Source organism: Pteropus medius, unplaced genomic scaffold (assembly GCF_902729225.1).
Source record: "Pteropus medius unplaced genomic scaffold, Ma_sr-lr_union100, whole genome shotgun sequence".
In the NCBI taxonomy this organism is placed as follows: domain Eukaryota; kingdom Metazoa; phylum Chordata; class Mammalia; order Chiroptera; family Pteropodidae; genus Pteropus; species Pteropus medius.
Genome location: NW_024352784.1, coordinates 19503851 through 19519949, shown reverse-complemented (window position 1 = coordinate 19519949; position 16099 = coordinate 19503851). Strand labels below are relative to the sequence as shown.

Here is a 16099-nt window from a genome sequence, read left to right as displayed (position 1 = left end):
TTTGCCCAACCTTAGGGAGACAAGCAGGGCCCAGACCATCCTCCAGAGAATACAGTGTGAGCAGAAACCCCCCTGCCCCCCAAGTCCTTGTCCCTGAGCAGCATGCATGGTTGTCACTGCAGCCTTGAGACCCTGAGGGGGCATCCAGAGCACTCTCACATTTTCCCGAGATGTCCATTTCCTGGTCCTCTCCCCTCAAGTCATCTATTTTTCCAGATTGCCACTTGTTTACTTCTCTGGCGTTTTAAATAGCTGCTCTGGAGAGCACGCCAGCCTTGAATGTTGTTTGAGTCTGGCCTGAGCAACCCGCAGCCTCCTCGTCGTGTTATTCATGCTGCTTCCGCGCTGCTCAGCACACACTGTTCCTTGGAACCGAGCCAGCCTAGAGCTGGCCTTTCCCACCAGAGCCACTATCCAGGGCCACTGCGCAGGCCGGGGGCCTACGCCACTCTGGCCCAGGTCTCACTCCGAAGGCCAGCTCATGCCGCAGCCTCCGGGCCCAGGTGATGGTGGGTCTGAACCTCCAGGCTTTGGGTGGATGATGGCACTGAACCCCTCATCAGTGGGCCAGCTGTCCGGGAGAGGGCAGGGCGTCCTTTGCCATTAGTTTGTCTGAGGCGGTGCATGCCATTATTGGGGTGGTGCAAACCCCAGAGGGTCCCCAGAGCACATCCTGCCATGAGAGGGACTGGCCAGGCAGCCATGTTACTCAGTGTCGCCACACTGCCCACAGGAAACCAGCCACTTGAGAAGGAAGCTTGGCTTTTCTGGGCTTTGGAAAAAAAACGGTGACACAACGGAGTTCCCGTAACCAGTAGGCTGCCGGTGGGGGTGTTTTTTCCACACACAGACAAAAAAGTAGAAAACCCAGGGATGATAGGAAGCTTTGACCTTGGCGAGCCAGGCCGTAGGGGCGGGGCTTCCTACAAAGCCTAGTCAAAAGGATGAGGAGGCCGGGGCTCCCCATGCTCTTGTTCAGCCGTGCTGGCCTCTCAGCAGCAGCAGGACCAAGGATGCGAGAGTCGCCGTCCGCCCCCGCCGCCGTGCAGAGCCTCCTGCGGTACTTCCACCCCAGCCGGGCCGGTCGGAGCCGGGTGGCCTCTGCCGAAAAGCACCTGTGTGCTCGTGGCACCGCCCTGTGGACCCACATCCGAAACCTCGTGTGCAAGGGCAAGGTGGGCTGCGGTGGGCTGCGGTGTCCCCAGGGGCTGCTTGGACGTCCGCTGCGTTCACCAGTCCTCGGTTCTCGAGGGAAAAGGGGTTCAGTAATTACTGTTCTTGGGAGGGAAAGGGAAAGGCGTCTCCTGCAGAACATGCTCGTTTCCCTTTTTAAAACTCTCAGCGGTTGTGCCGACTCTCCCTTCCCTGGGGTTCAGGAGGAACAGCATCTGCCCCCTTCCTTCCTGGGTGGGCAGGACACGGAGTTGGGGGTCGTGGGGCAACAGTGTACTCCCCTCACCTCCCACCATGAATCCTCTGGTCGAGAGTCCTGCCGTGGAAGGTCCCTGGTGTCATTCCCCTCCTGCCTCCCCTGGGGGACGCCATCACCCTAGAAAGGAACTCACTCTAATGGGAAAGCACCACTGGGGAGATCTCCTTTACTGAGTGATTTGTGACGGCTGGTCCCTGCTCACAGACCCTGCCCTTCAAGGTAGAGTGTCCATGGCCAGGGAGCATGGCCCCTAAGAACTTTATGGGACGGATGTGGGACAAGAACTTCTGACCACATAGCCCCCAGAGAGAAATGTTCTGCCACCCTCGGTTCTTCTGGGTCATTCTGTCTGTACCTTTCAGATCCTTGAGAATGTTCACCAGTAGTACCTAGAATGGGTGAGCAGGCTCGCCCCCGCAGGAGTGCCTGGAATGAGCCTCGTGTGGAGCAAGTGCATGGGACAGGCCCAGGCACACACACCTGTGAGGTAGAGGCAGCTGGACCTTCTTTTCTAGCCACCTCACCTGTACAAGGCCCAGATGGCTGTGGCCTCTCGGGTCCCTTGCAGTGGATAAATATGTGATGCCTGAGCCCCGCTTTAGACTATGCACTAGGCTCAGTACTGTTGTGTGTGTGTTTGTACACGCACGTTTTTGTGTGCATGTGTGCATGCAGAAATCATGGGACATGTTCCCTGCTCTTAAGTGCTTGCTTAATAGTAGAAACAAATCATCGCCTGAAGCCAAGGGTGCCATCACGAGGCCTCACGTGAGGGGTGGCAGGTTATAGGGTGTCAGATGGTGGCTCCCTGACCTGGCTTCATACCAGAATCGTCTGGGGAGGTTTTTAGTTATTCCGACCCCAGGTCCACCCTCAGCTGCTAGTCCAGCTTCATGGATGGGACCCCGGGAGGTATTTTTTAACAAGATCTCCCCGTATGTTTATTCACCCAGCCCAGCTGATGGGGAGCATGCACTTCCCAGAATGAGGGAGACAGAGCCTTCATGGATGGGACACGTGGCCTGACCATGAAGGTTGGGGTGTCTTACAGTAGCACAGCCATTAGGTAACATTAAACAGCATGGTCCTGCAGACCAGCGCTCGGACAATGCTTTGCAGAGGCAGAAGTTTAGAGGGGCTTCCCTTAGCCCCTTCACTAGCTTTGTGATTTGGAGCTGGGCTCTGGGTCCTCTGGGCTGGAGGCTTCTCCTGCACGTGCTCCTGTAGCTAAGACTGCAGTGCACACTGTGGGATGAATAGCGTCTTGGACTCTTGGGCAGCATTGCCCCCAGGAAGTTGCTACTGAAATGGGTTCTCCCAAAACGTTCTTAAACCGATTGCTGAGCCTTGAGCTGTAGGTAGCACCTGTGATGGTTGGGGAGGGGGGCAGCTCCTGGACTACCAGCGTGGACTTCAGCTCCCATCTGGACAGGATGGAAGGAGGAAGAGGGTGCAGGGCCCCAAAGTGCCACCAACTCATACCCAGGGTGAGCCTGGGCCCCAGACAGCAAAGGTCTGGGAGCAGAAGGTCTCCAGGTTTCCAGAGTTTCCATCGGTTCTCTCCTCTCTGTGGACCCCACTTGGCCTCTAGATGGAAGAGCCAGCCAAGGTCCGGCTCCAGTTCCAACTTAGGTGTGAAGAAGCTGCAGGCCTGGGCTGCTGCTTTGCAAGGCCTCTGCACAGACCCCAGGGCCTCTGATAATCATGACTCCTTGCTTTCAGCTGGACCCCCAAGCCTTGCAGGACAGAGACTGGCAACGGACTGTCATCGCCATGAATGGGGTATGTACCACGGGGCTCTGTTGGTGCCCACTTACCCCAGAAGGTTAAGGCGGCCCAGGTTCTGTCTGGAACAGTTGGAGGGAGGCTAAGCCCGGACTAGTGTTGGAGAGGGTGGGAATGGCTAGAGGAGGGAGAGGCCCTGCAGAAAAGATCACTGCACAGGAAGGAACCCATGTGGTGACCAGAGTGCAGTCACAGGCCGAGCACTGAGCATTCCTCCCAAACAGTGATCCAGTGGCACTACGGGGACAGGCAGGGCCTCAACCCTGGAGTCTGCTGATAGAAACCGAGACCCGATGAGCCCTCAGCGTCCTTTGGGAAAAAAAAAAAGGTCTGGGCATATATGACAAAATATTAACGTTTGATAGATAATTCATGGCGTTTTGCTACATTATTCTCTGTACTTTTTCTCTATTTTTTTTGTGATTAAGAAAGATGCAGAGAAGAGATTGGTGGTTATGAGAGGCGAGGAGTGGGGGGTGGGCCAGGAGGGTGAAAGGGCCGTTTCCCTTCTCTGCTTGCAGATTGAAGTGAAACTCTCAGTCAAATTCACCAGCAGGGAGTTCAGCTTGAAGAGAATGCCTTCCCGAAAGCAGACGGGTGTCTTCGGAGTCAAGATTGCTGTGGTCACCAAGTGAGTGTCGAGGGGCTTGGGCTCTCGTGCCTCTTGTCCCCCACACCCCAAGGTGTTTCTGGAGAAAGGAGCTGGTGTGGGTCTCCTCCCTCCATACACAGCATAGTTGCTGCACAGGACACCTTCCGGGCCCATGGGACACCGTGCTTAGCTGCTTCCCTTGTTCACTGCAAAACTTGTCCCCATCAGCTCAGGAACGTTCTTGTTCCCTTCCTGTACACAGCTCCTGGAACTGTGTGAGAACAGGGTGTTTTCCCCACACTTTGAATTTGTCACGATCAGAGTTCCCGTTGAATGGTGGTAACCCTGCCCCTTTATCAACATACAGGAGAAGCCTGTATGTTGGCTTGAGGGCTGTTCTCAGGGCATCCTCCCAGGATCCATTCACTTCCCCAAATGGAATCAGGCCCAGCTCCTGCCCTCGCTGGTCGTCTGCGCTGGGGCCTTTGTCAGGCATTCCCCAGACACCTGTGTCTAAACAGCACTCCTCACCCCCAGTTCTACCTTAGCGGTTCCCACAGCACCTCTGGAAGGCTCTGGGCGTGAGCAGAGAGGTTTCTGTCAGCAACTATCCCAAATAAGCACCTCTGACGAGGGTGGCTCAGGAAAGAGCTTTGCTGGGCTTCTGAATCCAGTGTCTGAACTAGACTAAAGCCAGCCTTTCAAACAGCACCTTCTCCTATTTTTAAAGTATTTTTATTCCAGGATCTTATGCCAAGGTGCTGGGATTGTCCATTGTTAGGACTTGGAAGAGAAAAGCATTTAGAATGATAATTCAAGCACCAATGTAAGGCAGCCCTGTGGTCATTCGTTTGGCAGACAGTTGGGTGTCTTCTGTGTGCAGAACTCACCTCTCGCCAAGGTCTGGAGGGCTCGGGGATTTGCCTCTTGCACAACAAGTGGGTGGCAGGTACTGGGCTGAGGCTGGATCCCATCTCTCTACTAGGAAACCAGACTGCTTTCCAGGATGCTATGCAGCTACCTGTTAACCCAAGGCCTGGGACCTTTTAACTGCACTTCCTGTGGCCTAGTTCACTTAGAAGGGCCTCCTGGTCTTCCCCCCAAGATCATGCGTAACTCCTGAGGCGTCTGGCTACCTGGAGCTCTTGGAAAGTCCCTGATAAGATATAAGCAATGATAGTCATGAGCTCTCAGAGTAGACGAGGCTGTGTGTGCAGCCCAGACCCACCACCTGCATCACTCCCATCTCCAGGTGTGCAGGTAGGTGATGGCTGTGCCCTGCCGCGGCTCAAGCCAGGGCCGCTGGGCACTAAAGGCATTTCCCCTCCCCCACAGGAGGGAGCGGTCCAAGGTGCCCTACATCGTGCGCCAGTGTGTGGAGGAGATCGAGCGCCGGGGCATGGAGGAAGTGGGCATCTACCGCGTGTCTGGAGTGGCCACAGACATCCAGGCGCTGAAGGCGGCCTTTGACGTCAGTGAGTGTCAGCCCCAGGAAGTGCGGGATAGGGATGTGGACGAGGTGCTGACTCTCGGGGGCCCTCTGTGGCCGGTGCCTGTTACATCGCTTTCCGTACTTTCTCTTCACTTACTATTTTATCATATTTTAAATGAGAGGCAAAGGGAATTGTGGGAGGAGGTTCTACAGAAGCCAGTTCTTAACTCCTTTAACCGTGCCAGGTTTATGCTGCAATGGATCAGGGCCTTCCCTGTGGGGCAGCCCTGCCTTTTTGCTGGGCCTCCATCTGCTCTTCCTGGCCTGGCAAAGAGGTGCCAGCTGGGATCAGTGCGGTCTGACCAGTGGTGAAGCAGTGCAAAGGGCTTTGAAGTGACTGGGTCCAGCCAGTGCTGCAGTACCTCTACCTCCGTCACTCACACATGCCAAGAAGTCGGTGGAACAACCCCAATTGCCAGACACCGAGACTCAAGAGGGCCCTCAGAGTAGAAGGTGGCAGAGCCAGGACCTCGTGCCTGCATACTCCAAGCTCCCTCTGGGTGACCAGAGTGGACCTGGCCTGTGGCACAGAGGGCCAGTGGCCACTTGAGCCTGAAGGGAAGACACCAGTTTAAACTAAAATGGAACAAATAATTCAGCATCTTCCTGTTATAAAGAGATGCTGGCTATAGGATAGAGCCACCTGATTCCTCCCCAGGCGCCGGGCCTGCCCTCCTTCCCAGGGCTGCTCTTGTCCAGCCAGGTGGTGTGGGGAGGACGGTGTGGGGAGGATGTATGGGGAGTTTGCCTGGAAGGAGTAATTTGAGCTATTATAAGGGGAGGAGCCCAAAAGGCATCAGCCTGGGGCAGCCGTGCTTAGCTGAGGCAGGAGAAGTGGAAGGAATTCAATTCAGGATCTGGGAGTAGCTGTCGTCTGCTTCTGTGCTCTGTCCAGATAACAAGGACGTGTCCGTGATGATGAGCGAGATGGACGTCAATGCCATTGCAGGGACCCTAAAGCTCTACTTCCGAGAGCTGCCCGAGCCCCTCTTCACCGATGAGTTCTACCCCAACTTCGCTGAGGGCATCGGTGAGCGCGGGAGGCGTCTCCCACTCCCATCCTGTCCACTGTCCCCTTCCACCATGGCCTGTGTTTCGGCCCAAACTCGGTGTGTGGTGGGGGGACCAAGAACCAAACCAGTCCTGGAAGGCCTCTGCTCGTCTTCCAGGGGCCTCCTTCTGTCCCCCTCCCTCTAAGTAGCTTGAGCGGATGCACGCTTGGTATAGGGACATGGAGGCCACCATCTTCCTCACTGGAGCGCCTGTCCTGCTCCCCTAACCCCAGGTCCTGGCCCACCAGTGCACCTGCCTTCAAACCCAGACTGACCCTAAGTCACCCCAGAGGGCAGTGTCCAGAGTGGGGGCGCTGGTATGCCAGGCAGCTACAGCCTCCACACTCTGCCTCCAGCGTTATTCAGTAGGGGGCCTGGTTCCCCCATTGTGCACAGGTGATAAGGGAGCCCCTGGGGCCTCGCAGCCCTCCTGCCCTTTGCTCTTTTTGCTTCATTCCATGCCTGGCTTCCCATGCCTTGGGCTCTTCCAGGAGCAGGAGGCCGGAATGGCCACGGGAGCTTGGAGGGCCACTGTGTCCAGTGCCTCCTGCCGCTGGTCCTTGGTAGTGCCTTTGACCCCTTTCAGATAGAGAAAAGGTATTTAGGGGGCTCATCCCCACACAGGTACCTGTCATTGAGTCCTCACTGGGGCTAGTGCTGTATGAGCCAGAACGATGACGGTCCTGGACTGTCCTGTGCCCTCTGACACAGACACTGGCAGAGGCTTCCAGCTGTGACCCCAAGAAGTAACAGTCTCCCCCACCTGCAGCTCTTTCAGACCCTGTTGCAAAAGAGAGCTGCATGCTTAACTTGCTTCTGTCGCTCCCAGAGGCCAACCTGCTGACCTTCCTCTTCCTTCTGGATCACCTGAAAAGGTAACCCCAGCTCTTCCTTGGGGGTGCCTAGGGCTCCAGGACCCCCAGGCAGGAAGAGGAGGCTCCTCCCATCAGACTCCAGGGCATCTGGGGACTCCTTTCCTCACCCCTGTCTGGGGTTACTCACCTCCTCTGGGCACTAGAGCCATTACCACCCTCCCGCTCTGCACTATGGCCTTAAGTGAAGAGCAAGGTGCTTCAGACACCCTCACACCCTAGGTCATGGCCCAGAGCTGGCCCAGCCACCTGCTGGCCCCAAGTGCTTTTTGTCCTTGACTGAACTGGGGCGGGGTCTGCCTTTAGCACAACCAGGAGTGGATTAGCTGTGCTGCGGAGCAAGCCCAAGGCAGAAAGGGGCAGCACTCGCCAGCACATTCCCTGAGGACTTTAGCGTGGCCCAGCCCCTCCGCCTCAAGGCGGTGTCCCAGTAGCACCTTCTACTTCGGCCCTCCGCAGGGTGGCAGAAAAGGAGACGGTGAACAAGATGTCCCTACACAACCTCGCCACAGTCTTCGGCCCCACGCTGCTCCGGCCCTCAGAGAAGGAGAGCAAGCTCCCTGCCAACCCCAGCCAGCCCATCTCCATGACTGACAGCTGGTCCCTGGAGGTCATGTCACAGGTACGAGGAGACAGGCTCCAGCCCATGTTGTCCAGCCTCACAGAGGTGGCCTCTGCCTGCCCGACCCTGAGTCCTGCCATTTGTTCCCACTCAAACTGCACAGTGGCCGAGGTTCAGAGAGAGGGACTTAACCCTTGGAGGCCACTTCCTCTGCACCTTACTGGGCTTCTCAGGGCCCACCTCACCTGGTGGTCCTTCAGGGGTACCCAAGTCTCTCACCATGAGGGTCTCGTGTCACCAGCAGGAGCCTGCAGCACCCTGAGCTGTCCGGTGGCCTTAGTCATCAGGCCCTGGGCTCTGGCCAGGAAGACCTCCCACCTGCAGCTGTGAGCACCCCTCTGAGCCTCTCTCTTCCTCCGGCAGGTCCAGGTGCTGCTGTATTTCCTGCAGCTGGAGGCCATTCCTGCCCCAGACAGCAAGAGACAGAGCATCCTATTCTCCACCGAAGTCTAAAGGCCCAACTTCATCTCCAAGAGACCGGCAGAACGGCCTGGAAAACTTATGATGAAACGGGCCATCCACAGAGCAGGAACCAAACCTTCTTGAGGAGGAATTGGGCCGCCCCCAAGGGCGGGACCATCTGCCAGGAGACAGCTAGCTACCCAAGGCAAAAGGCCAAGTGGTCTGGGCAGTTCTGGGCCCTCTGCCTGTGGGTCTGTGAGCTCCCAGCTGGCCTCAGACTGTGGTTTTCCACATCACCACCAGAGGGCGCCCCAAGCCAGCATGGTTCAGAATGCAGGCCTGGCCAGGGACCAAGCGAAGGGAGTGGTTTTTATGAACTTAACTTATCAGAGTTTGAAAGATTTCTACTGGATCACTCGTCAAGATGCACCCTTTCTGGAGAGAAGGGAAAACGACCAGATTCCCTCACTATCGTGTCTTGAATAAACACTGCTGCTGCTTCATACCGTGGGGGCCACAGCCCCATCCCTCTGTGGGTGGGGGCACTTAGATTTCACTGACTTAGAAATTCGACTCCTGTTTATAACAGGATTTGAAAAGCTAAGTCAACACTGTGTAGCGTTTGACCCCTTTCACTTTTCTTTTCTTTCTTTCTAGAAGTGTCTCTGTGCAGAAATGGGTCTTCTTCCTGTTCTGTCCCATTGCATTGTTTTTGCTGTTCATGTGCCCCTCAGAAGGCAGCTCCCTATGTCATGTCCAGAACTGGACACCAGGGGGTGGGAGGCCCAGGCTGCGCACTTTATGGCTTGTTTTCCAGGGAGAGTGACCCCACCCCAACCACCCCACTTGGCACACGCTCTCCTCTTCAGCTTGAAAAGGCCTTGATCCTCTAGCTTACCCCCGCCTGTCTTCCCTTCTGCCTCCACTCTCCCTTCTAACTGTACCCCTTACAGAACGCTTCTGTTCCTTGCTCCCTGCTGAACAAACTCAGTAAACTTTTGTAAAAGTCTCTTCTTGGCGGCATCTTGCTGACAGCTTGTTTTAAACTTTGATCCGAATAGCCTTTTGATACTTGAATATTTTTAAGTTTTATACATAGTTTCTAATTTTTTTCCTAACAGATTCAGATACCTAATAAGATAATAGAATGTACTCCGTGGACAATCCATGTCCCAGCGGCATTTTGTCTTCCTTCCAAGCGCCAGCTCTGTTTTCATCAAGAGCCGTTTCTGAAGTCTGAGCACCAGAAATGGGGGAGTGGGGTTAGGAATAGGGACAGCTCCACAGGCCAGGCTGAGTGGGGGGCTCCCACCCGGGAGCAGGTGGAAGGCCAGACCTGCCCCCTTCCCCACTTTCCATGCACCTGACATTCCTGCTAATCCTCCCGGCCATCTGACTTCGAGGAAAGAGAACTGGGGAAGTCACTAAGTATTTTGAAGAAACAAGTCTGTGAACAATTGTATCTCTTTAAAAAAAAAGAAAAAAAAAAAAGACTGGTTGGAACAAGGAGAAAAAAGAAACTGTGATAGGCAAAGTTGCCACGTTGGTCTTACAGGAAGAGAGGATGTAGCTAACCGGAGGAGGGAAGCCATGGCGTGATTCAGGAAAAGGTGTTTGGTTGTCACGTGATTACACCAGTAACCAGTGGCACTGTCCCATAATCCTTCCCTGTCCCTGGGGGTTGGGAGAGCTCACCCAGTGTGTTGGGCTCCTGCCCAAGCTCGCAGTACATGGTGGGGGGCCGGCGGAGGGAACACCATTTTAAAGCAGTGCCACTCTCCTGAGGGCAGGGGCAGGGTCCTCTGCCCTCTGCACATTTCTGGACTCAGTAGGTTTCCTGGGGCTCCTCCAGCCTGGCTTCCCATCCCCATCTATCTCTGCAAACCTCCAGCCCTGCGAGGGGAACACACTTTACTTCAAAAAGCTAAACCCAGCCCTTGTTTCTGTTTCCCCTGGTGTCTCATGATTTGCATCTGTCGCATTGAAACTGGAAAGCAATATATTAATGTCTGTGCCAATTTCCCTTCCCTCCTCCACCTCCTTCCTCTTTTTACATTTTATTTATATAGAATGTGTGCTGTTTAACGATTGAATGACCACTCTTTTCTCCTGTAGCTGTAAAAGCGCTCCTTCGCCAGGCTACAGTCGTGGCGGTCACTTGGGATCCCCAGCCACCTCTGTCATCCCATCTAACGTGCAGGCCTGTGGGTTGACCAAGCCAGCTTGGGGCACGGGGAAGGCCTGGAGCCCAGATGAGACCTTCCACGAGGCTTGGCTGCCAGACTCTACACCAAGAAGTGACGCCTCCCTGTCCTGGGCCCTGAGTCTGGAGCCGCCAGCTTGCCTCCCTCACAGGGCAGCCGGCCTGCTGTTGGGTGGCTGGTCTCTCAGCAGCTGTGTTTCTGCTTTCGAGCTCAACCATCTATATAACGCTGTTGGGGAAAGGACTGCTGGCACTTTCATTAAAGTTACCTGAAACTACTTGGTATTGGTGGTGATTGTTGCATGAAAAAGAAAAACTGATCAGCACCTTTGGGATGGGGGTTAGGAGTGGGCAGTGGAGCTGGAAGAAGGAGCATGTAGAGTGAACAACCCGGGTGCCCAGGAAGCCTCCACGGGGGTAGCGTGCATGCCGCTGTGGAGGAGCCAGGCCCAGTGGCACTACTGGGCAGCTTTAGGACACATGGGGCAGCAGCTGTCGATCCGAGAAGCGTGAGCTTCCGGCCATCTGGTTTGGGCCAGAAAGCAAAGGGCACCAGCCGAGCCAAACCCAGGGGCAGGGAAGGCTTCAGCCACACCCAACCTGGCCCTGCAGAGCCCCCAGTCTCCGTGGTTTCTGCTGAGACTAAAGTTTGGTGGAGCTGCCAGGTCTGGCCTTTCTTTTGCCTGTAGGCATGGGTCACTCTTAGCCACCACCGGCCTTGCACTAAGTATTTGGCCCCTAAAAAGCTATAGTTACTCTCTATCCCTACATTCCTGGTCCTGTTTGAAGACCTCCAAACCAAAAAAAGTCCCATTGCATCTCTTTTACTAGGAGTTGCTTTTTCAGGCAAGAGCTGACTGTCTGCTATGTTCCTGAGACCAGGGGCTCTATCCAGCTGAGCCCAGGCCAGTGGCAGGGCCTAGCGACCAGGACCATTCACTGGTGCCTGGAATCTGAGATCATTACTCCTCAAAGAGCCCCCCGTAGGCCTCTTAGTCCAATCCCTTGATAGATGGGTAAACTGAGGCACACACCCCCATCTGGCATCTCAGAGCTGGTCAGTGAGCCAAAACTGGGATCTTGGTGTCTTGATGGCCCCTCAAGCTCACCCCTTGCTGCTGGACTAGACGCAGCCAGACCACTGATGTGGCTGTGTTCACCCGAACCCATGGGCTGAGGCCTCCTGGCGTCAGGCGCGGACACCCTTGCAAATAAAAGGGCAGGATTTTGTATAGAAATCTCAGAAGAACTTTTATAGTCGCCCCCCAAAAGAATGTCCCAATTGCCTTAAAAGAAAGTGTTTCCACAGACTAATGATGGGCTGTCACAGGAAAGATAAACAGGAAAAGTGAAGGGGTGACAGACACACCCAGCTCTTAAAGAGGCCCGAATGGCCTGGAACCACTGCATAGGTCAGTGGGCAGAACTGGGGCTGAGGGTCACCCTGGGTGAGAGGAACTGTCAAACCCGGGAAGAGGGGCAGGTTGGAGCTCAATGTAATTGGAGTGGGAGAGAGCGATGGGTCAGTTGCCAAGCAGAGCCTTTTGTGACCCTGGCTCTGCCAGTACAGAAAGCTAGCCAGGGCCACGGCAAACGGGCGCCCACATAAATGTTCTAGAAGACAGGGCCCTGTCGAATCTTCCCGACGTGTCCCGATTGGAAAGGAAATCAGCTGCTTCGGTGGACCGAGGCTGCTCATCTGAGAGCTCCCCAAAGAGGTGAGCCAAGTGACGTCCAGGCAGCCAGCTGGACATCTTGCGGCCATGCGCCCTGTGAAACGTGGCTCAGTCCACACACCATCCACGTTTCCGTTCCCCTCCTGTGGATGGAACTGGGCAGGCCTGACCACAAACTCTCCTTAGGGTTTTCAGTCACTTTGTGGAAACTTGAGCTGGGCAGCCGGGGATGTGTATGTTCAAATCAGATTCTGGCCAAAGACTGAGCCTGAGGCGTGGGACAAGCTAAGGTCCTGAGCAGCTGCTGGCTGAGCTGCCATCAAAAGAAGAGACACACCCCAGACCCGGAGACTCCCCAGGGGCTCAAGGGCTTGAGTGACCATGGACAGACAGACCTTTTGAACCCATGGCAGGGCCTCAAGGGCCAGCATGGGAAATCCAGACCCATCCAGAGGGAGGCGGAGCTGCTCATTTAAATAAGCTACAATTTAAATCAGTGACAAGTGCTGCTTTGCTGGGGTGGCATTGAAGGTCCCCCTCTATGAATTTGCTGTCTTGACTCCGGTCTGTGGCCACCCAGTACCCTAATATGCCCAGGCTCTCCTACCCTGCCACTGGGCTCCAGGGGAAAATGGGGCCAGAGGGAGAAAAAATAATGGGGAGAGGGAAGTTATTTGGAATAAGCTAAGGCATCTATGAGCTTTGGGTTCTCCATTAGATAATCACTCCTGAGCTGCATTTCCCAAGTGGTCCCTGTCATCTGGTGTTTCCAGTCAGTGAGTGGCAACTGCAGAAGCCCTGTCCTCCCCAGCAGGCTGGCCTCTGGCCTCTGTTTGAACCTCAGCCCACCTCATGCTAAACTTGCTCCTGGTGATGCCACACTGGGTGCCAGAATGCAGCAAACCCCTCTCCAGCCCAGGTGGCATTGCCCTTCCTGGCTGCCCTGGAGTTTTTTGGACTCTACCATTTGGTGGCTATTATGAACTGAATTGTATTCCCCCACAAATTCATATGTTGTAGCCCTACCCCCCCAATATGATTGGAAGAGATATCAGGGATCTCTCTCTTCCTCCCTCTCTCCCTCCCTCCCTCTCTCTCTTTCTCTCTCTACCTCTCTACGTCACTGTCTGCACACAGAGGAAAGGCTGCATGAGGACACAGTGAGAAGAAGGTGGCTGTCTACAAGCCAGGAAGAGAGGCCTCAGGAGGAACCAACCCTGATGGCACCGTGACCTTGGACTTCTGGCCTCTAGAACTGTAAGAAAATAAATGCTACTTAAGCTATTAGTCATTTTAGGCGGCCATAACAAATAACACAGATGAGGGGCTTAAATGCTCACCTGTGTTATTTGTTATGGCCGCCTAAACTGACTAATACAATGGCTTTTGGCCCTCCAAGCCCTGGATGTGGAACCAAGCTTGAAACCCAAGTTGTCCCTGTGCTCCTCCAAGTTCATGACTCTCTTAGAAGGAACCCAGGGTGTTGACTGACCACACAGAAGGCAGGGGGTTATCACCTCTCATCTAGGCCATACTGGCGAGTCTCTCAGGCAAACACGTTCCGTATGGCCTCCTCCTCTGTCAACTCGAATCTCTTCCAATTCATGGTGGCCCTGAGGCTCCCTCAGGTGACCTGATCATAGCTACCACCCAGGTGTGGCACATGTAGGGTCCTCTCATGTTTCAGCCCATATGCTTGCTTGTTTCATTATAGAGGTTCTCCAGGCGCTGTCATGTCACTCTTTGGAAGCCCAAAGCCCCTGAGCAACCTCTCCTCACCCCGCTCAGCTACTTGGTCTCAAGGCCCCCTCCCCCAGAGTTCTGAGACCCCAACTTGAGGTCTTGGCCTGAGCTTCCCGGGCTGAACAGATGAGGAGCAGCAATGTTTGAGAGGTTGGGCAAGACTGATCCCAAAATGAAGTAGGGATGGCAAGGCCTTGGGACACTGAGAATTTCTTAACCCACAATGCAGCAATTTCAAACTGGGAAAGAAGGCTGGCTATTGGAAGGATCCATGTGGCCTGCCAGGAGGAGTGTGCTGCAGCCTTTGGCCCTGGTGGTAGATGGCCACTGCTTCTAGATGTTCAGAACTGAAGCCATATGCCTGTCGCAGCTGGATAATGCAGTTCCTAAAGCTGGCTCGTGTCCATCATTCTCTCTGATTCTCCTTGTGAGAACATCCCATGTTCAGATAATCTGAGGCCTTTGAAAGGGGCAGTGGCTCTTCCACGATCCCCGCCATGGGTAAATTGTGTCCTCCCCCCAAAAAAATATGTCCCCTTAGAACATTATGACATTGTTTGGAAAAGGGACTTTGCAAAAATCATTAAAGTAAGGATCTTGAGATGAGATCGTCCTAGATTGGGATAGGCCCTAAAGAGACAGAAAAGTCGAAGACACAGAGACACACAGCAGAGGCCTTATGAAAATGAAGGTCGAGATTAGGGTAATGGGTCTACCAGCCAAGGATCGCCAAGGATGGCTGGCAGCCTCCGGAAGCCAGGAGATAGGCATGGAACAGATTCTCCCTCAGAACCTCCAGAAGGAACCAACCCTGCTGACACCTGGATTTTGGACTTCTGCCTCCAGAATTGTGAGAGAACCCATTTCTATTGTTTTAAGCCCCCCGGTTTGTGGTCATTGGTTATGGCAGCCTTAAGAGCTAATACAGTCCACCCAGCTAGTAAGACAAGACACTGTGGCCAGATGCTGGCTCTCCGGCTCCCACCCTGTCCTCCCACTGGCCAATACATTCCTGCTCAGAACAGACATGGCTAAGTCACTCCTGTGTCCAGGGCCAGAGGCCAAAGGATTGGGGTGGGGATGGAGAGACACACAGGGAGCATCTCCACGCACCACACCTAACCCACCCAGCCTGGGAGCTTTGGCTGCTCTCCTCCGGCTCTTCTCCTACCACTAGTTTTGGCCTTTGTCTTACCTCTGCAGCTGTAACCCTCCCCTGCTTGGAATTCTACCACCTCTGCCCCATAAACACATTCATCTCACTTCTAGCTCCCAGAAAGCAGAATAGAAAGAAGAAACAGTCCTTTCTCGACCAGTTCAGTCTCCCTAGGTATAGCCCTTCGTTCTCCTTCTCCATAAAGCTCCTGGGAAGGGCCACCTGCCCTCACAGTCCCATTCTCATCACTCATTTCCCTTCACGTCCAGGTCAGCCTGGCTCTGACAGGAAGCCTAGGGCCCTGTGTGGCCAAGCCGATGGCTGCTCCCAGCCCTGACTGCCTCTGGCACAACTACCTGTCCCACTAGTCCCCTCTTCTCTGCCGGCTGCTGCAAGAGGCATGGCCTGCTGCCCTGTTTTAAATTAATTCCCCAGGTTTTTCTGCAAAAGCGCCGTTATTTACTTAGAGCCGTCTTTTAAGATCAGAACAGGATGCTGATGCACTGTTATTCCCCTCGCTTTTTACCCATTTGCTTAAAATTTCCCTACCATGAAATTTACCTTTGAAGGGAGAGTTTTTCCAAAAGGACTGCACGTTTCAAAAATGAATCTCAAAGAGATGATGCAGTCGCGTTCAGATCCTTGGGATGTGTGCACATTTTCCAGGAGGCTCCTTTCAAGACAGGCAACACTGACTGGGTTAGTGTACCCAGGATTTAGAGGCCAAGTCTTGGAAGACTGACATAGCCATCTGAGCCTCACTTTCCTCACCTGTAAATCCAGGACTCATTTAAACACTGACACTGGGAAATGCCAGACACAGGCCAATGGATATCACTTAAGCCTCAGGCAAGTTGCACTGGAATTCCTTTTTCTGGCTTGTCCCTGCTCTCCTTTGTCCCCACCACAATAGTCCCTAGTGTTGGGTGGAGTCCAGGAAGCTGAACAAGGGTTATTGCTAATAAGGACCTGGACACTGGCACATGTCTAAGAGGAGCCATGTCTTGAGCCCAGACTGCATGCTAGCCCCTGCCCTTGGGACGCTTATAGTCCCAAAGTCATTAAATGACAC

General features: G+C 54.3%; 1 protein-coding gene across 1 annotated transcript in view; it reads left to right on the top strand.

Annotated features, from left to right (window-relative positions):
• Positions 1 to 8752, top strand: part of BCR (BCR activator of RhoGEF and GTPase) — a 113697-nt gene extending 104945 nt beyond the window's left edge. Inside the window, exons 17-23 of the mRNA XM_039847729.1 lie at positions 3155 to 3214; positions 3739 to 3848; positions 5145 to 5284; positions 6197 to 6331; positions 7123 to 7228; positions 7685 to 7847; positions 8211 to 8752. Of these exons, the coding sequence (XP_039703663.1) occupies positions 3155 to 3214; positions 3739 to 3848; positions 5145 to 5284; positions 6197 to 6331; positions 7123 to 7228; positions 7685 to 7847; positions 8211 to 8300 (804 nt within the window). The 3' untranslated portion in view covers positions 8301 to 8752. The remainder of the gene's footprint in view (positions 1 to 3154; positions 3215 to 3738; positions 3849 to 5144; positions 5285 to 6196; positions 6332 to 7122; positions 7229 to 7684; positions 7848 to 8210) is intronic.
• The last annotated feature ends 7347 nt before the right edge of the window (positions 8753 to 16099 follow it).